Source organism: Erythrolamprus reginae, chromosome Z, assembly GCF_031021105.1.
Source record: "Erythrolamprus reginae isolate rEryReg1 chromosome Z, rEryReg1.hap1, whole genome shotgun sequence".
NCBI lineage: Eukaryota > Metazoa > Chordata > Lepidosauria > Squamata > Dipsadidae > Erythrolamprus > Erythrolamprus reginae.
This window is the reverse complement of record NC_091963.1, coordinates 140,582,330-140,603,436: the sequence shown is the minus strand read 5'-3', so window position 1 is coordinate 140,603,436 and position 21,107 is coordinate 140,582,330. Positions and strand designations below refer to the sequence as shown.

Sequence of the window (21,107 nt, the reverse complement as noted above, 5' to 3'; positions counted from 1 at the left end):
AAAAAACAAAACAAAAAACCCCCTGATGGAATATAGTATAGAATTAAACTAACCCTGAACTGTGGAATTATAAAAGGGACTGGCGGCATGCACTAAAGGAAGAAGGCTAATCTACCACACAAGCAAAATTCTTCTGATCCAACTGCTTACCTTAACAGGGAACGAACCACAGTCTGTTTATGCAAGAAACCCATCTCAACAGCCCTAGAGCTGGGATCTGGGATGTGTAACAGGAGACATCAGCCTTTCTGCCTGAGCTGGCTTGACAGGTTGTTTTATACAATAGACCTACTGGCAGTCAGACCAAAAAGGCTGACAGCCACAAGGGGCAAAATCAGACCAGCTGGTTTGAAGGTAGCTAAAAGAATGGCGATCCCATCCAGGGGGCCCTGTTTCCCTGAGCCAAAGGAATTAAAATTAGGTGAGGGGGATGAGAGCTCTGTTCAAGCAAAAACTTTTGGACGAAAGATTTAGGCCTCACTAGTGGCTTGATAGGGTAGTGGTCAGGGGTAGCCTTCAAAAATTTTAGCAAGGGTTCCTCTCCCCGGTTGCTGGGTGGGCATAGCATGGTGGGTGTGGCTTAGTCAGCCTCCTGCACTACGGAGGGAGGGCGTTTTTGCCCTCCTTGGGCTCTGGAGGCTTTCTTCTGGAGGTGGAAATGGGCCCATTCTCAGCCTTCCCAAACTTCCAGTAGGCCCATTTTTCACCCTTCACCGAACCACCCTTCCAGCGTAGCCCTGCACTTACCTAGCATTCAAAATAGGCCATGTGGAATCTCCCGAGAGGAGCAGGGAGGGATGAGGCCAGCCAGGAGTGGAATTTTGGTTTTACAAACTGCATAGTATCTTAGCTAGAGGTTCTCCCAAACCGCTGCAAGCCCTCAGCGGCCCACCCGATAGGGATGATAAAGGTTTACAAAAAGGAAGTTGATGATCATGATGATGAAGTATGGGTACAGATAGTCCTCGATTTATGACCACAGTTGAACACAACATTTCTGTTGCTAAGTGAGACATTTATTAAGTGAGGTTTGCCCTATTTCATGTACTTTCTTGCTATAGTGGTTAAGTGACTCCCTGAAGTTGTTAAGTGAGTAACATAGTTGCTAAGTGAATCTGGCTCACCCATTGACTTTGCATGACACACACACGACATTGCAACTGTCAAAAAGATGAGTTACCTAACAAGCTTCTGAATTTTGATCATGGGGATCACTGTTGCAACAGTCACAAACATGAGACATGGTCACAAGTCACTAATAAAAGAGAATATGTGTAGCTTGGGGTTGACTTGAGAGATCCTTGGTGCTCTCTGAGCTGGCTTGTTTTCTTGCAGATGTTTCATTACCCAAGCTAGGTAACATTAGTGCTAGCTAGGTAACTAGTTACCTAGTTTGGATGATGAAATGCCTGCAAGAAAGCAAGTGAGCTCAGAGAGCACCCTCCAGTCATAAATCACTTTTTTCAGTGTTGTTTAAAGTGATCAGACATCCCGCTTTCAGTGGGACAGTCACGCCTTTTCATCATTTGTCCCGCGTCCTTTGAAATACGTCCCACTTTTTTCCATCCTAACCAGCCCCCTTGGGAAGAGGCTGGAAGGAGGGGATTTTGGGCTCTCCGCTGGTGCCTCGCCCTCCCTGCCCAACCCAGTTTGGCCGGCGGTCTCTGTGTTTACTTCTGGCCAGCTGTGCAGGGTCTTTGCTCACCCATTTCCACCATCCCGCCCCCGGACGGGCCCAGTTGTGTCCCGGCGCTGCAGCCCTGTGACCCGGGAGGAGCTTAAGGGCCGTCTGGGCCTCTGCTGGCTGCTCTTTCTTCCCAGCCCCCCACTCCAAAAAGGAAGGGCAGCTGCATGGGTGAGTAATGGGGCAGTGGAACTGGGGGGAGGCTTAATCCTTCCATCCACCCCCACCCCCCGCAGCTGGCCTTCTATGTCGGTCTAGAGCTGGGTGGAGTGTGTGAAAGAGCAGTGGAGGAACTTGGATGGTGGGTCAGGGGGCTGTCCAGGTCTGCTGGGCAGAGACTCTGCGGAAGAAGGGAAGCACCTGCTGAGTCTTTGGACTCACTTCACCTCTCCGCCTCCTCTCCTGCCTTCGCCTCCATCCAGGCACCATTGGGGTAGGGAAGAGAGAGAAAGAGAGAGAGAAAAGAGAGGAAGAGAGAGAGAGAAAGAAAGGGAGGGAGGGAGAGAGAGAGAAAGAGAGAGGGAGGGAGGAAGAGAGAGAGAGAGGAAAAAAGAGAGGAAGGAAGCAAGAGAGAAAGAAAGAGGGACGGAAAGAGAGAGAAAGAAAGAAAGAGGAAGGAAGAAAGAGAGAGAAAGAGGGAGGGGGAAAGAGAGAAATAGAGAGAAAGGGATGGAGGAAGAGAGAGGGAGAGAGGGAGATTTTTTTTTTTGCTAATTTTTTTTGGCTAAACATTTTTTTAGGTGTCGCCTTATGGTATAAAACTGAGATGTGCAAAATTTTAGGTCCATATCCTAAAATTTGCACAACTCAGTTTTATACCGTAAGGTATTTATGTGCAATGTTTCATTGAAATTGAAGGTGGTTGAGTGGGGACACCTGGTCCACTTGACAAAGAATGACCCATATTCCCTTATTTTTTAGCTGAGCTGATTCACACGGCAGAGTGGATTGTCGTACCTCAATGGAGCTAAACAACAGCTCAGCTCACCAGCGCTGATACTGAGGGCGGTCTTTGAGTGCTGATACGTTTTCAAGTCACATATGTGAGCTGAGGTGTGGAAGGTTTTGTACATGCATCTATGAGGCATGCACAAACGAGGCTAGCATGCATGCACGTTCACATTTTTGGTGTTGTTGGGCAAACTGATAGGTAAATGATGTGAATCCCACCCTTGGCCATAACTGTGTGGGCTTCTTTATTCAAGCATGCCAGCCTGCTACCAGAGTGATATGGCAGCAGTTGCAAGATGAATTTAGCAAATCTTCTCTGAAAGAAGTGTAAAACATAGCTTTATATGCAAGGAAACCAATGCTTGGACACCAAGGGAATAAATCATTCCATCCAGTCATGACAAGGACCATCAAATAGCATTTGATTGCAAGTAGTCCTTCGATTTATGATCACAATTGAGCCCCAAAATTTTGTGGCTAAGCAAGACAGTTATGAAATGAGTTTTGCCCTATTTTACGACCTTTCTTGTCACAGTTGTTAAGTGAATCATTGCAGCCGTTAAATGAGTGGCACGGTTGTGAAGTGAATCTGTATTGACTTTGCTAATCAGAAAGTCACAAAAGAGATTCACATGGGACACAACCATCATAAATATGAGCCAGTTGCCAAGGGTCCTAATTTTGATCATGTGAACATGGGGATATTGCAAAGGTTATAAGTGTGAAAAACAGTCATGTCCTACTTTTGTTTAGTTCTATTGAAACTTTGAACAATCATTAAACAAATAGTTGTAAGTCAAGGAGTACCTGTATTTGATAAAAGGAGGGCAATCAGTGTTTGTTTAACACCTCCTGGAGTTATAGAGCCAATGATGTACTATTCCCCATCAAGTCTCGCTTTGTGGCATCTGCCTGACAGATCCCTAAAAATGTCTCTCAACAAACTTTAGTGACCCCCCAAAGTTTTCATGTCTTGACAAGAAATTGAAGTTATTTTGTCTTACATGAACCTCACATACCTGAAGACAGGACTATGGCCTCCAAGACGAGTTTTGGACCAGGACAAGGGGGATGGCACAGCCAGATAATCCATCCCTTCTTTGCGGGAGATCCCAAGTCCCCCACTGCTCATGGGGCCACCACCCATATCTTCTCCATTGCAGCTCCCTTCCTCCTTCCGGCTCAGAGCCACCGTCTGCTCGGTTGAGGTCTTACGAGCTTTTTGAGGGATGCTTTCTGCCAGCCGTGCGGCAGGGCAGTTAAACAGGACCACATCATTGCTCGATTCCAAGATGTCCCCTGGAGCCTCCTCACCAAGACTGCCCCTCCGGGAGAGGCAAGGAGATACAGAAGAAGGTGTCTCCGAGCTGGAGTAGCGTCTTTTGCCGCATGGGGACGATGGTCGAGGTCCAAGGAGCAGCCACGTATCCTCCGTTCCCCGACTTGGGGAATAGCTGGTACTATAAGATGGCCAGGATTCTTCAGCAGATGACCATGGCTTGGGAGATGCTCGGGGCGAACCCAAGGGTGAACTAAGGGCAAAACGAGCTGCAGCCTCATTTAGCTCATGTTCCACATCATCTCCAGCAGGGGCCTCGTCATCCGAGAAAAAACTCCACGGGGAGACACTTCCACTGCTAGCAGGGCTTGGAGTGAAGAATCCAGAAGGAGCTGCTTCCCGGTAACCCCCAAAAGCCTCCAGCAAGAGATAATCTCGAGGAGAAGAGTCCCACTCATCTTCATCGGTCCGTTGACTCGGCGAGATGGTGGTGATTTGGATGCTGGGGCATTCGAGCACCCGAGAATCTCCCAGCCGCACTTGCCGGGCCGGCTGGCTCTCGAAAGTGTCACCATCAAAGTTGGCAGGACGGGGTGGAGGAGAGTGCATGCCAGCACGGCTCCCTCCGAGATGCAGAGGACATGGGATGCCCAGAGGAGAGGCATAAGGCGGAGGGTCTCCGAGAGTAAGTGAACAATAGCCAGGGAGATTGTCTGCTTCCAAGTCTGTAAAAAAAGACAGAAAATGAGAATTAAGAGTTCCTTGGTTGGATTAAATCACAGTGTTGGCTGGTCCAAGAAATTCCCTCATGGAAATTCTCAGGAAAGGCAATCTGGAAATAATTACCGCTGACTTCTAGCTCCCACTTACCTGTATTGGAGCATTAAAGACAGACAAGCAATCCTTGATGTGGGATCACAACAAAGCCTAAAACTTCTGCTGTTAAGTGAGGCAGTTGTTAAGTGAGCTTTGCCTGATTTTACGACTTTTCTTACGTGAGTCACTGCTGCTGTTAAGTTAGTAACAGAGTTGTTAAATGAGTCTGATTTTGCTTGTCGGAAGGTCGCAAAAGGAGGAATCAGATGACCCTGAGATGCCAAGCGTTCAAATTTTTATCAGATAACCATGGGGATTCTGTGATGGTCATAAGTGGGGAAAACGGTGATAAATCACTTTTTTTCCCTGTACCATTGTGACTTTGAACGGTCACTAAATGAAAGGTTACAAGTTGAGGACTACTTGTATCACTGCAGTATATGGAGGTTATACTCTTAGTTTTTGGTGCTAATAATGGTCTGGAGATGAGATACCTAGAATTTAGGTTAGTGTTTGTCACCTTTGGGAACTTGAAGGTGTAGGGACCTCAACTCCCAGAATTTCCCAGCTAGATGGGAAATTATGGGAGGGAATGGTGTTATCAGGAGGTTGTGAGTTCAATCCTAGGTAGAGGCAGATATTTCTCTCTCTGGGCATGATGAGACTATATCTGCTAAACAAAGCTCCACATTGGCAACAGGAAGGGCATCCTACCATTAACACTCTATTAGCTCCTCTCAGTTGCCCAGACTCCACCACACAAGGGATTATGGGGTCATTAACAGGTGACAATGAGGAATTATGGGTGTTGAAGTCCACACATCTTCAAGTTCCTAAGGTTGACAAACTCTACATTAGATGAATACTTCTCTTCTTTAAACCCAAAACATCTGTGCAATTAGATCCACTTATGTCTTGTAGGAATGAATTCCACCAACTCCTCATATATTTTCTTTGCCAGATTTTTTTCTTCTTGGTCCAGATTACAGATTATCCTTGGTTTACAACCTAATCGTTCTACAGGCCTCTTCCCCATGACCACCTGATCAAAACTGAGATGCTTGGCCATATTTACGATGGTTGCAGTGTCCTGGGGTCTCGTGATCATCTTTTGTGACCTTCTGACAAACAAAGTCGATGGGGAAGTCCGATTCACTTAACAACTGTGTCACTAACTTAACAACTACAGTTATTTACTTAACCACCAAGAAAGGTCATAAAATGGACCAAAATTCACTTAAAACTGTCTTTCCTAGCAACAGCAATTTTGGGCTCAATAGTAGTCATAAGTCATGGTCCATGTGTACATCCATAAACACTGAAATGGCTTTGCATGACTTTGGGCCAATTTCTGTCTGTCTCTCTTTCTCCTGCCCTCTTTCTCTCCCTCCTGATCTCTGTCTCTTTCCTTCTATTTTTTATCTCCCTCCCTCTCTTTCTCTCTCCCTCCCTCTCCTCCTGCTTTCTGTTTCTCTGTGTGTCTCTTTCTCTCTCCTTCTCCCTCCCACTCCATCTCCCTCCCACTGTTGGTTTCACTATCTCTCCCTCCCCCTCTCTGCCTCTTTTGCCCTTCCCCTCTCTCTTTCTCACCCTCCGTCTCTTTCTCTTCCTCACTCACTCTATGTCTCTCTCTGTATGTGTCTATCTCACACACTCGCTCTCTTTCTCTTCCTCCATCTCTCTCTCCGTCCCTCCCTGTGTCTTCCCCTCTCTCTTTTTTCCTCTCTCTCTCTCTGTCTCTGTGTCTCTCTGACTCTCTCTCTTTCTCTTCCTCCGTCTTTCTCTGTCCCTCATTTTGTCTCTATCTTTCTCTGTCTCTGACTCTCTCTCTCCCTCCCTCCCTCTCTATGCTCATCTCTGTCTTTCTGTCTCTCTCTCCCCCGAACAGTTCAACATACCTCACAGGGTGGTTGTGAGAGAGAGAATAACAAACACAGAGAAGCTCCCGGAGAAGCTACCAATCTAACTAGTAAATAAACAAACCCACAGGCTAGCCACATGAAATGTCAACTATGCAATCCCAGCCTCAACTCAATGCCAGAGCCAAAAGTCCAAAGAGAAAGACTGGAAAAAGGAGCTCCCTGGTTCGCAGATTTCCGCTCACGGCACTCTCCCTCATGCCAGGAGCCCACGTTTGAGCCTCTTGACTCGGGTTATAAACAGTTGGTTAGGGGGGGGGGACCCACAAAAGAGAAAGGGATTGATTTTCCTAGAAAAAACAAACATTTGGATTAACATAAGGGGGAAGAAAAAGGAAGGGATAGGGGAACACTGATTTGTTCAATTTCCCTTCTTCCTCTGTCTTCCTCCATGTCCCTCCTTCACAAAAATCTGCTTCCAATTTAAAGTTTTCCTCCTTTCCCTTGATTTCATCTGCTCTTGCTAGCTATGGCTAAGCTCTGGAGACCCAAGGCAGCAACTTAACCCAATCCTGTCTCCCTCCAGCCTTTTCCTTCCCTCCGCTTTGAGTTGAGTTGTCCTTGGCTTTCTACACAACACCATTTCCTGTGCCTGCTCTGGCATTTTGACAGCTGACTCCCTACCCCCCCCCCCACCGCGCACACACACACCCAGTAGCATTTGCTTTAAAATATATTTTTCCCCTACTGCCTTTAAAAGGGGGGAACATGCCTAGAGCCTTGCCTGACAAAAGCCAAACAAAGGAAGGAAAAGTGGTTTTCTTTGTTTTGAATCAATACAGGCGAGCAAGCAAGTAGGAGCAATTCCAACAATCATAAGCACCGTATCTGGAAAAGCCAACAAATTTATTTATTTATTTATTTTATTTTATTGGATTTGTATGCCGCCCCTCTCCTGTTTCATCAGGCCCTGGAGGTTTCCTGAAGGTCAGCAAAGAAGAGGATATTTTCACAAGCAAGGATCCACTACCAAAAAGGCCCCATTTCTAAGATCCAATAGTGCTTTCAGCAACGCAAATACAAGTACAGTGGTACCTCTATCTACGAACGCCTCTACTTACAAACTTTTCTAGATAAGAACCGGGTGTTCAAGATTTTTTTGCCTCTTCTCAGGAAACATTTTCCACTTACAAATCTGACCCTCCGAAATTGTAACCGGAAATGGCAGGGAGAAGCCTCCGTGGGGCCTCTCTAGGAATCTCCTGGGAGGAAACAGGGCCGGAAAAGGCGGGAAGAAGCCACTGTGGGGCCTCTCTGGGAATCTCCTGGGAGGAAACAGGGCCTCCACCCTCCCTGTGGTTTCCCCAATCGCACACATTATTATATGGGAAAAATTGCTTCTTCTTACAAACTTCTCTACTTAAGAACCTGGTCTTGGGACAAATTAAATTCGTAAGTAGAGGTACCACTATATTTCTCAATTTAGATACAGTTTTAACAGAGTTGGAAGATTATCTATTCCAACCCCCCTACCCCCTCAAGCAAGAGAGCCTACACCCATGATGGCGAACCTATGGCATACATGCCACAGATGGCACATAGAGCCATATTAAGAGCATGTGAGACTTTGCCATGTTTCAGCTCCAGCACGCATGTTCACGCTGGCCAGCTGACTTTCGGCCTTGGAAAAGGTCATTTCACCCTCTGGACACTTCAGGGAAGCTTCCCTAAAGCCCCAGAGGCCAAAAAAAATCACCCAATGGACAAACCAGAAGTTTGGAAAAATACACTTTGGGTTTGCCGTTGTGCTGTTTTTTTCACTCCAAAGGGTTCAGGGAAGCTTCCTGAAGCCCCGGAGTGCAAAAAACAGCACAATGGACAAACCGGAAGTGTATTTCTGAACTTCTGTTTTGCCCATTGTGCTGTTTTTTGCACTCTGGAGCTTCAGGAAGCTTCCCTGAACTCTCCAGAGTGCAAAAACATCACAAGGGCAAAGCTGAAATGCGTTTTTCCCAACATCCAGTTTGCCGGTTTGGGCATTTCTTTTTCATCTACCAGGCTTCAGAAAGGCCTGTGAGCATGCGTGGGAGGCAGTGCGGCGGGGGGGGAGCGGTGTGGGCAGGTGCACGTATGCTAGCACACCCATATCCCCCCACCTTTTGGCAAGCAAACCAAAAACATTTCACTATCACTGGCCTACACCATTTCTGACAGATGGCAGTCTAGCTTCCTCTTGAAAGCCTCCAGTGATGAAGCTACTACAACTTCTGAAGGCAACTTCTGTTTCATTGGTCGATTGTTTCTCACTGTCAGAAAGTTCTTCCTTATTTCTAGGTTGAATCTCTCCTTGATTACTTTCAATCCATTACAGTGTTCCCTCGATTTTCGCGGGGGATGCGTTCCGAGACCGCCCGCAAAAGTTGAATTTCCGCGAAGTAGAGATGCGGAAGTAAATACACTATTTTTGGCTATGAACAGTATCACAAGCCATCCCATAACACTTTAAGCCCCTAAATTGCAATTTCCCATTCCCTTAGCAACTTTTTAGATTATTACTCACCATGTTTCTTTATTAAACTTTATTTTAAAAAAATATTTATTAAAAGTGGACGAAAGTTTGGTGATGATATATGATGTCATCAGGCAGGAAAAACCATGGTATAGGGGGAAAAACCGCAAAGTATTTTTTAATTAATATTTTTGAAAAACCGTGGTATAGACTTTTCGCGAAGTTCGAATCCGCGAAAATCGAGGGAACACTGTATTCCTTTTCTGACCTTCAGGGGCTTTGGAAAAGAGATTGACCCTTCTGTTGTGTCCTGGCAACAGCCGGGACCATCCTGATTGGCAGGCGGCTTGCGTGCGTAAATGGCGCGCCCCGACTTGCTGCTGCGTCTGACAGCCATGTATATGAAGAATTGTCAGACGTGGCTAAGGTGATTCTGTTCCGGTTATTTCTACTTTAGCGTTCAGTCACCTTAGTTAGTTCAATAAACAGTTACAGAAAAGATCGCCTTCGTCTGATTTGTGAGATGTGACACCCTCTACTCTGTGGCAGCCCCTCAAATAGTGGAACATGGCTATCATGTCTCCCCTGGGCCTTCTCTTCACTAGACTAGCCATGCCCAGTTCCTGCAACCATTCCTGCAGTTTACAACCATTTCTTTAATGACAGCAAAGAAGTTGCAATAGCGGTGAAAAAAATCTATAACCAGTTCTCATATCTGTGACTGTAGCAGCATCCCCAAGGTCACCAGACCAAAATTTGGGTGCTTGATAAATGACATGTATTTACAACTATTAAACATCCCAGAGTCCTCTGACCTTTTATGACCTTCAACAATGGAAGAAGTAGGATTTGCTTAACAACTGCATGATTCACTTCACAACTATGAGGATTTGCATGGCAAAAAAGTGATTAAATCTGGCAGGGCTCACTTAACAATTGCAATGGAAATTCTGGCTTTAATTGTGGTCATACATCAAGAAGCAGATGCCTCTTGCTACTTGTTAGTAAACTAATATGAACAAAGGTACATTACAACCATTTATGATTTCCCAGCATGTTAAACAATGTTAAAACTAGTTTATTGAAGCCAGTATGTCCCCCAAGGTAGCGTACTGGGACCTACGCTCTTCATTCTCTACATCAACGACCTTTGCGATCTCATCACAAGCAACTGTGTTCTTTTTGCAGACGATGTAAAACTCTTCAACACCATTGATAACAAAAAGACTACAAAAAGACCTAGACTCAGATTCTGACTGGTCCAAAACATGGCAACTCCAAATCTCAACCAGCAAATGCTCTGTCCTATACATCAGCAAAAAGAATCAGAACTTAAAATACAAACTTAATAAACAAATTAACACAGATAATTCCCACACAGTCAAGGACCTCGGAATACCAATAGCTAAAGATCTAAGTGCCAAAGCCCACTGCAACAACATTGCTAAGAAGGCCTCAATAGTTGTTAATCTAATCCTACGTAGCTTCTGCTCTGGAAATCTCACATTACTTACCAGAGCTTACAAACCTTTCGCCAGACCCATCATAGAATACAGCTCATCTGTTTTGAACCCATACCTCATTACTGACATTAACACCCTCAAAAATATCCAAAGATACTTCACCAGAAGAGCCCTTCACTCCTCTACCTGTAACAGAATACCCTACGAAACTAGACTTACAATCCTGGGTATTGAAAGCTTAGAACTACGACGCCTTAAACATGCTCTAAGTATTGCCCACAAGATCATATGCTGCAATGCCCTGCCTGCCAAAGACTACTTCAGCTTCAACCACAACAACACAAGAGCATACAACAGATTCAAGCTTAATATTAACCGCTCCAAACTTGACTGTAAAAAATATGACTTTAGTAATCGGGTTGCCGAAGCATGGAACTCATTACCAGACTCTGTAGTATCATCCCCTAACCCCCAACATTTTACCCTTAGACTATCCCCGGTTGACCTCTCCAGATTCCTAGGAGTGCCTTCAGTCCCTATAGATTCTCCTATATCTCATATTTCTTCTCTACTATATCCTCTTTAACCTTCATTGTGTATTATTGTGTATTGGACAAAATAAATAAATAAAAAATAAAAATAAATAAAATATGTGTGTGTGTATGTGTGCGCACACAAACACACACACATAATCTCCCTTCCTTTTCATTATCAGCAAAAATATGTTATGCATGCATGCATGCATGCATGCATACATACATACATACATGCATGTTTATGTATATATGTCACATGTTTTTGCTGAATTTGAAAATTAAGGGAGACTAGGATAGATGTATTTCGGCCTTATTTTGGCCTCATCACTCTGGTATATTGAAGGAACATCACAGCTCCTTTTCTGCCTCTCAGCCCAACTCAGGACCATTTCCAAGGCAGTTAATTTATTCATAGCTGACAAACTATATTATGTATGTGTCACATGTTTTTGTGCTGAATTTGAATAGATATATATTCATATACAGTGATACCTCGTCTTACAAACCCCTCATCATACAAAATTTTTGAGATACAAACCCGGGGTTTAAGATTTTTTTTTTGCCTTTTCTTCCAAACTATTTTCACCTTACAAACCCAGCCGCCGCCACTGGGATGCCCTGCCTCCGGACTTCTGTTGCCAGTGAAGCAGCCGTTTTTGCACTGCTGGGAGTCCCCTGAGGCTCCCCTCCACGGGAAACACCACCTCCAGATTTCCCTGTTTTTGTGATACTGCAGGGGAATCCCAGCAGCGCAAAAACGGGCGCTTCGCTGGCAATGGAAGTCCGGAGGTGAGGTTTCCCAGCGAGGGGAGCCTCAGCAAAATTGCAGCATCACAAAAACACGGACAACATCCTAAGAAACCCGAAAGACAATATCCAGCTAGAAAACCAGGGAGTTTATCAAATACCATGTAAAATCTGCCCAGCCACATATATTGGACAAACTAACAGGAGAGTAAATGCACGTGTTGCAGAACATAAGAATGCATTAAGGAAAAAAGAAAAAACTTCCTCCCTTTTCCAACACTTCAAAACTACAGGACATGAAATTGATTTTGACTAAATTAATTTCCAAAACAGAACACTACAGCAAAAGAATAATCATGGAAGCCATCGAGATAGAAAAACATCCCCAAAATATGAACAAGCGGGATGATACCTCCCGCCTACTGGACATCTGGAAACCAGCCCTCAAATGTATCCCAGCCATAGAAACTGAAACCAGACTCAGAACACACATTGCAAAACAATCAAGTAGCCTGCAAGCTCCAACTACTCAGGATATCATGCCTAATCCACAACCATACCTCAGTTACATCAACGACCCCAGGTGTTACCCCACTGACTCACCAGGAAGTTTCTACACAGCAGGCAATTGCTGAGCCATCAAACCACGCCCAGCCACCAGTATTTATAGAAGGAAGGCAGCTCAGGTCTCGCTGTGTTCGCCCTAGAACAAGGACAGAAGCAAGCACCAGCCTGAAGATGACGAGTGGGACCTCATCGAAACGTCACCAGAAATTTCTAAATCTTACACGGGAAGAAACCCGAATATACCAAGACCGTCATTCATATATATCACATGTTTTTGCTGAAATTTTAAAATTAAGGGAGGTTAAGGCTTTGATTTGAACTTCCTCTGTTTCAAAACTTTAAATTCCAAGGTGCACAAAGTCAAGACAGAACTTTGCCGAACTTTACAGGTGAAGTTCATGAGGAAATGGAAGAGTTCTTAAGCACCACTTTATGGGCCTCCTCCTACAGGAAGAACCAGTAATGGACATTGTCACCCTATGTCCCATCTAGATGAACTATACAGAAACACTGTAATGGGCATCATCTCGGATAGCATAGAGAGTAGGAGCAGAACATCCAACACAATCATGCCCAATTAGCAGCTGGAATAAATCCACTTAAGAAGAGTGTCAGGTTGAAGCCAGATTTGCTTAGAGACCTTGGCCTGCCACTATATTCTTTTGGGATGTATTCTTGCTGTGGGAATTTGGGAGGGACTGTTGCATGAGGAGGTAGAGATAACCACAACAAATTCCTTTTAGATTTTCAAGGTTATCTTTTATCCAACACCTGCTGAGAAAATGGGAGTATACGGACCCATTGGTAGAAGATAAATGGTCCATGTGATGAACTTGTGGTGTGGGACAGAGGAATGAATTTCAAAGTGGAAGGAGAAACCGTGGGAATTCAGATTTGGGTTTCTCGGAGATGTATCAACATGGCTCTAGGAATAAATTGAAACTCTGAGAAATCTTTTGCCTTGGACTCTAATTTGAACTTAAATGTTATTTGGAACCCTGACACCAAGATTATTAGCTCTTAACCTACGATATATTCTCGACATGAATGGATCAAATAGTCAGCAGCTTCCAGGCTTATATTGAATAGTCACACATATTTCATCAGTTTGTCCAATAATGACAAATGACCAAACTAGGTGGCAATTCTTCCAGGCCATGTAATATTGAGATTTTGTCACCACTATATCTGATAAGTAAAATCATGGATTAAGAGAAATTTATCCCTTTCAGGGTAAATATTCGATTCTGATTAATCTTCCACAGTTACGTGATTATGGTACCAAAGTACAGTGACTGTAGATCTCATGCTTTGAAAATATTTATGTATAGCATAATCTTCAGCCCATATTATCTAAACATATTCATAATACTATAGATAACAAAATAGTTTCTGGTTCCATTTTAGACTTGGTTGGAACAATGGAATATTAAAGTTGCTTAAATATGTGATAACAAGGGGTGGGGGCAAATAGAGGCAAGCAGCCCTTATACAGAATAAATACAGAATTATACAAAATAACAGAGTTGGAAGGGATCTTGTAGGCCATCTAGCTGCCTGGTTCCCAAAGTGGGCAATACTGCTCCCTGGGCCACAGTGGGTTGACTTAGGGGGGTGCTAAGAGGCAGGGGGTGGCAGCGGAGTGCTGGAGATAGGCCTCTTGCAGGGTGCAATTCTGTCTGGGGCTGTGTTGGCCTCCAGTCAGCAGGCAAGTGGAAGGCCACATGGAAGGCAGGAAAGCATGTTGGGTGGCAGGGAAGAGAGGGAGCAGCCTACTCCCTTTCCTGCAGCCCTGCCACATGGCCTCACCCAGTGGTCCCCCAAGCCCACTTACCTTCCAAGATTGCTATCCAACTTGGCCTGGCCAGTGGGTGCATGAACAGGTGGCCCTTGCTGGAAATGTTGATGCTGAAAGGGGCAATAGAAAGGCAAGAGGATGTCTTGTGGCTGCTGCACATGAACCCAACCCATTTCTGCAAAGGCAGACCCCCCCCCTTGCAGGGCGATTGAAGGAGGGGAGGGGGAAGCTGCAGAAAAACCCACCTTCCAACCCTGCTAGCTCCATGGCACTTGGGGCTCTGAAGCAGGCCACCTGCCTGCTCTCTTTGCAGACCGACCAAGTTGACCTCCAGTGCCATTGGGAACCTGGACCATGATGCCAGGTTGGAAGCTAGTGTGCTGCTTTGGAGCCCCAAGACCTGCAGAGCCTGCACAGGAGGCACAGGTGGAAGGTGGCCTTTTCTATAGCATTCCCCTCCCCTCTTGAGATTGCCCTGCAGGGCTCTGCCTTTGCAGAAATGAGGTGAGTGGTTTGTACGCAGGATTGGCGGTGGGGATGCGTGGCCCTCTGGGATTGAGAGCTGGGCAAGAGAAGGCACAGTAGGCTGCGCTGCCACAGCCCTGTTCAACTATGCTTCTTCCAGCCCATCTGGGTCCTGGCACTGTGGCCGAGACAATCAGCCACGCCTCCCCGCCTGGCCTTCCTTACTGCTGCACCAGCAACTCTGCCCTGCCCAGCTCTGCCCACCATCACTTCTCATGAATTCCCGGGAGTCGGCCAGAGTGAGGGGCGGCGGGATTATGTGGACCTGAGGGCGGCTTGGTTACCTTCCTGGTGAGTTTAGGTTCAAGTGTCCAGGGAGACAGGTTTGGGGCATAGGGTGATTAAAGCTGCAAAAACCTCCCTGGGGAAAAAAGGACAAATTTTAAGCAAAATAAATGATGGGTGCAGATTAAAATAACGAAGAAAGAAAATAGATCTGTAGTCAGAGGTGGGTTCTGGATTTTCTTGCTGCTTGGCGATGGGCATGCATTGCGCAAATGCACAGTGCTTTAGAAAAACTTATGTGCAGAAGCTGAAAACAAAATAGCGCCACCGAAAGGACCAGTTTGGGTGCATGGTAGGCCTGGGTCACTGCTGGTTCCACCCAAGTTCCATGCCAAGTTAATACCTATTCTATAGAACTGGTCCAAATTGGAAGAAACCCACCTCGGTCAGTAGTGTCTAATAGCAGGTGGAATGAGGACATAAAAAATGCATCAAAAGTACGAGCGGGGGTGTGCAGCAGGTAGAATGCTGTACTGGAGGCCACTGAAGCTGACTGTAGATCTGTAGGTCAGCGGTTCAAATCTCATCAGCGGCTCAAGGTTGACTCAGCCTTCCATCTTTCCGAGATGGGTAAAATGAGGACTCGGATTGTGGGGGCAATATGCTGGCTCTGTTAAAAAAAGCGCTATTGCTAACATGTTGTAAACGCCCTTGGTCTAAGTCGAAGGGCAGCATAAAAATTGAATAAATAAATAAATAAATCATGATGGACAATTTGATGCTTCTTCCTCCTGGCTAGTTAAGGACCTGGTGATGGTGGAAGAGAGTGAGTATTAACCTCAAATCAAATGCTTTTCCGCGTTTTTCTGAGGATAGGCTAGGGGAAAAAACCCATACATCTGTAGGTAAATAGGAAAAAAATAAATGAAGAAAATATAATATCATCATCTTAAATCAAGCCACGTTTTGGCAGCACTGAAATTGGGCCTAAGTTTGGAGTAATTCAGGATGACTATTGTATCCCCTCATTTCATAAAGCACTGATGGCAAACCTGTAGCATACAGAACCATATCTGAGGGCACGTGAGGTGTTGCCCTATGCTAGCTCCAGCGCGTGGCCAGCTGATTTCCGGCCTTCTTTTCGGCTGTTTTTGCTCTCCCTGGGCCTCAGCACAGCCTCCTGAAGCCTGGGGAGGGCAAAAATGGCCCAACCGGAAGTTCACTTGTGGGCTCACCCCCAGCCTTCTTTTTGCTGTCAGAGGTCTTCAAGAATGCCTTTGGCTTTGGACGGTGGTAGCCAGGCCACCCACACCTCGGCCCATTTCTTCTGCAGCCAGCATGGCTTTTTTGAAGGCCTCTGCAGCCGATAACAGAGCTTCAGATCAATCTGGAGTTCCGTTATTGACTAGAGAGGCCTTCAGGAAAGCCTTGCAGGCTGCAGAAGAAATGGGCCGAGGTGTGGGAGGCCTGGTTGCAACTATCGGGAGGTAAGTAGAAGGGCAGCTCCACATACAGTAGTCCCTCGCTATACCGCGCTTCACCTACTGCGGCTTCACTTCATCACGGGTTTTCAAGAAATATTAATGAGAAAAATCATTCGCGGATCTTCGCTGGTTCGCGGGTTTCTGAGGAAGTCGATTGGCAGATTTAAACAGCCCGCGGAACTCGATCAGCAGGTTTTTCAAAAAAAATATATCTAAAATTGTAAATACTGTATTTAAATACTGTATCTAAAATAAATACTGTGTGGGAAGGGTTTATAAACACTTAAAACAATGAAAACTTACCAAACAATTACAATATAAATACTTAAATAAGTACTATCAGTCGATAAATTCCCCATCGCGGATTTCACCTATCGCGGCCGGGTCTGGAACATAACACCAGCGATAGGTGAGGTCTTACTGTACTCAGTAAGGCACAGAAGGGGGCAGTGAGAGGGTTGTGCGCATGAATGGGAGGGGGAGGGCACTGCATTATGGTTGTAGGAACCCATGTGCACACTATCACACACCTGAGCCAAAAAGGGTTCGCCATCACTGCCATAAAGCTTCAGATTTAATCGCTATCCAATCCAGTTTACATTTGCCTAGAAAGTCAATTTTCTAAGTTGCAGCAAGGGTAGAAACATCCAATAGGAAAATCTTCTGCACCTAAACAAATCCTCCAGATTTAGAACACACTTTCGAGGAAATTCTAGATTTTAAAGGCCAAGATAATCACATAGGGAGAAAACTTGGGGCAACAAGTGGCTGGTGGTACATAGCCACATGCTAGGAATGCAAACTAAGTGCGTGTGTACACATCCACACCCACACACCCCACACACTTGGACACTCCTAATTTAACAGCCAGCATCTCTAGTAAAAGGGCTTAAGTAGCAATTGCTGGAAAGATCCTGCCATCTCCTTCCATTATTAGAAGGAGAAACAATCAAAGCAGATCGAAGGTTTTAACAAAAGAAAGGACTGACATTAGTCTGCGGAGAGGGGCGGCATACAAATCTAAATAATAAATAAATAAAATAAATTTTATCACCAACTTGATAGAACCTCCAGATCAAAGGCAGTATACCTTGAAATTCCAGATATGTAAGATTAAAAAGAAATGGGGGGGGGATCCTACTTTGCATACTTCCCAGAAGAAGTAGCATGGCCATTATTAGAAAAAGCAGGGTAGATTTTGGCCCTTGCAACTTTTGGGGTCCCCTCGGTCATCAGCTCAGGCCCTAACATTTAGCATGGTCAGCCAAGGAGCCATCTTTCATTCCAGGGTTAGTTCTGCAGCTGGCATCTTTTTTGCATCAAAAAGAGTGGGCTAAGCCCTCCGCCTTTACCTTAGAAACAAATACTTTGGAAAGTTTGCTCCAAACTCCTCCTGAATTAAATCCAATCCTCATCTAGGCCTCCACCCTGTTTGGTGGGCCAGAGACAAACCAGAGATTCGATGCAGGGAAAGGGGAAACCAACAGTGTCTGAATCCAATTAAAGGGCCATTTCCCCCAAGCCCCAGGCTGGGCTGGCAGGGACCCTCGTTGCCTAGGAAATGGGGCGCAGGCCCAAAAGACAAACTGGGGGGAAATGGGGGGTGGGAGGGAGGGGGGAGGGAGACTTTGTACCATTACAGAAAGCAAGTCGAAATGGAGAAGAGAGGCTTCCCTTTTCTCTATCACGGCTCTTTTCTTTCCTACCCCAACTTTCCCCCTGCATCCAAGCCTTGGATCCTGGCCAGTCTGGAGGAACTTAATTCTGTGGGATCCCAAGGCCGTCACAGCCCCCATCTGGATTTCATTTGAATCAGACGCAGCCTGCCCAAGCGACGGGTTGACCTTTCTTTTTGGAAAAAAACCCAGTTTCCTACCTCTGCCTTTGGAGAGGCTCTTCGGCAGGGCTGCCAACTTCCTCACAGCAATGCCCCAAAGACAGAAAGTAGTGGGTTGCAAGCCCTTCAATCCACTTCTACCTGGCCTCCCCCCACTCCATTCATTGCCAGGGGATCCCAAATTCAAGGATCCACCTTTGGCAGCAAATCTCCCCCATCCACAGGGGCTTCGACCTCTCCTTCTAATTTTGGCAAACAGGCTAGAGGAAATGGATGTCAGGCAAGCCACTTTCCCCACCCACCCTGGTTTTGGCTTCCAAGCTTGCCCTTCCCAATGTGGTATTTAATGTTGAAAAGGTCATGTTCTAGGGCAACCACTTCAAGCACATTGGAACAGGGGGGTATCAGATGACAATGGCTTGTTCCCCCCCACCCCAAATGCATTGCAAGCTTGGTCTGTTTGGCTCAGTAATCCCACACACAATAACCCCACCCCACTAATTCTTGTAGAATTTGCATTTTGGGGCTTATAGAAAAATCTGGTATTAGCAGGGGAAAAGAAAGAAGAAATATACCTTCAGGAAAATATACATGAGATACAAGCTGAAGATACAATTTTTGAGAAGGACCAGGTCAACACGTACAACTTTGATACTAGTCCCCAAAGAGTCTAGCTATAAAGTCAAACAGCATGTGCAGCTAATATGAGTTCAGTTAATCTATACATCACATGAGGTACAATTCCAATCAGTAATGTTATGTTTTCATATCTCAGTTCAATTTTTGCAAAGCTGGTTTTATCAAAATTTAGCAAACCCAAAAATAATAATTTAAAAAATGACAAGATCCAGGTACAATTTTTTTTCTGCATCCCTTTAACTTTATTATCCCTTTAATCTTTTATTCCCTTGATAGATAAATATAAACAAATAATAACAGGATAGGCAATTATTAAATCAGTTTGCTTAGAATACCAGGATGTTCATATCAACCCTATAATAAACCTTTCCTGCTCAAATAGCTTGTAGTTGCCTTGAAACCCAACTTAAAAATAAAACCAAAATGTTCATTATTAATCCAACGCCACTTATTTCTAGAAAATGCCAAGAGTTGCATTCCATTTGTAAAAATGGACACTCTTTCCCCCCTCCCTCTCTCCCTCTCTTTCTTTAACAACTGGAATCCCCCTTCGTTTGCCTGCTCTTTGACATACAAACATAAACTTTCTGAAACATCTGGTCTGAAAGACAAAGAACAAATGGAAAATTTAAGATTTTAATTCTGCACGTTCACAGATGTGCACGTATGATAACTCTGCAAACAGATGGACATATTCATCTACTTTTTTCTTTAAAAAATTAAATAAACTTAGGGGCATGCAGTTCTTCAGCTGAATCAAACTCGCTGTAAAAACACACTTTTCCACGACATTTTCCCTGCCATCCTTCCCTCCCTGAACTTCAGCATCCCTCCTTCCCTCCCCCTGCAATAAGGCATTGCCCAAATAGGAAAAAAAAAAAGCCTCACCTTCCAGGGGGACTCCCATCATTGGAGGGTCTTTTTCCTCCTCTCCAAAAATCAGCTTGAATTCTAAGTCTTCATCTTCGCAGTTTGCAGCACCCATTTTTTAAGAGAGAGAGAAAGAGACAGACAAAAAGACAGACAGAGAAACACAGAGAGAAAGTAGTGGAGTGAATGGATAGACGGTGCCTAATATGGTTAAAGGAGGGGGGGAAACTCTTTTAAAACAGTTACAAGAGAAGGGATGGTGACCTCTGGAGATGAAGAAGAGAAAGCGGAAAGCGTTCTTTGCTAACTCAAAACTTTTCTTTTGTTGTTGCCCACCCTCAATATTGAAGCAATAATCATTATTAAAAAGAAAAGTTTTCCAAAGTTTTCTCTCTCCTCTAGTTGCCTGCTTCTCACTCCCCTGCTCTCTCTTGATTGGTTCTTTAAAGACCTCAAAACATGCCCCCAGATGTCAGATTCAGCCCCTCCCACCCAGAGGCTTGGGAAAGGAGGAGTAAGAATGCAGTGGGCTATCCTTTCATGCCCACTCCATAGGAGAAAAAATCTTTGCCCCCATCCTCCCCCATCTTCTCCAAGATGGACCTGCCTACCTTGAGCTCTAGCGAAAGGCTGAGCAAGGAAGAAACTTCTACCAGTCTCAGGATTCTGGATCTGCTTAATTAGGGAGAGATGGACTCAGGAGATGTGAAGCAACAGGATAAATTTTGAGTTTTGCAAGCCTGACCTATTACTGTGATGAAAGCAAGCATGATGTTTAAAAACTCTTAGCCAGGTCACTTGCAAGTTTCTGCAGAAGACAGGGAAATATGATGGAGTTGGTACTCCAGATGAGGAAGGAAGGAAGGAAGGAAGGAAGGAAGGAAGGAAAAGGGAAGGAGGGAAGAAGGAAGGAAAGAAAAGAGAGGAAGGGAGTGGGAAGAAGGGAGGGAGGTCTTATCCCCAATAAGATATATTTCACATCCGATGAAAATGTTCAGGTATCAAACCAGATGATGTCCAGCTTTTTTTAGGGGGGAGGAAGGGAGGTTATATTGAATGCTTTTTCTTTACAGTGCTCAAAAGGGTTTTCACATTCTACCAGCCTCAACCACCCTGTGAGGTAGATCCAACCAGCTCAAAGCCATCCAATGAGTTTCCACGGCTTAGGCTGAACTCAGACCATGAGTCTCTGCCCAGACTCTTCAGTATAAAACACTTGGAATTCAGATGCTCCTTGGGCAGTGTATAACATCAGTCAGAGACAATGTAAACCAAGTCCAGGCTTAGCTGACTAGAATGATGGGAACTGTTAGAACCA

At 45.1% G+C, this 21,107-nt stretch overlaps 1 protein-coding gene across 4 annotated transcripts in view; it reads right to left on the bottom strand.

Moving 5' to 3' along the window:
* NFATC4 (nuclear factor of activated T cells 4) overlaps nt 1–20,211 on the bottom strand; it is a 47,182-nt gene extending 26,971 nt beyond the window's left edge. For 2 of the 4 annotated variants that reach the window (XM_070727191.1, XM_070727192.1), the window contains exons 1-2: nt 19,808–20,211; nt 3,655–4,639 (exon numbers count right to left, since the gene is read on the bottom strand). In XM_070727191.1, coding sequence (XP_070583292.1) covers nt 3,655–4,639; nt 19,808–19,904 — 1,082 coding nt within the window. In that variant the 5' untranslated portion in view covers nt 19,905–20,211. Of the gene's footprint in view, nt 1–3,654; nt 4,640–16,194; nt 16,277–18,319; nt 18,541–19,807 lie in introns of those variants that run through there. The other 2 variants (XM_070727193.1, XM_070727194.1) reach the window with 2 other exon arrangements.
* Nucleotides 20,212–21,107: the final 896 nt, after the last annotated feature.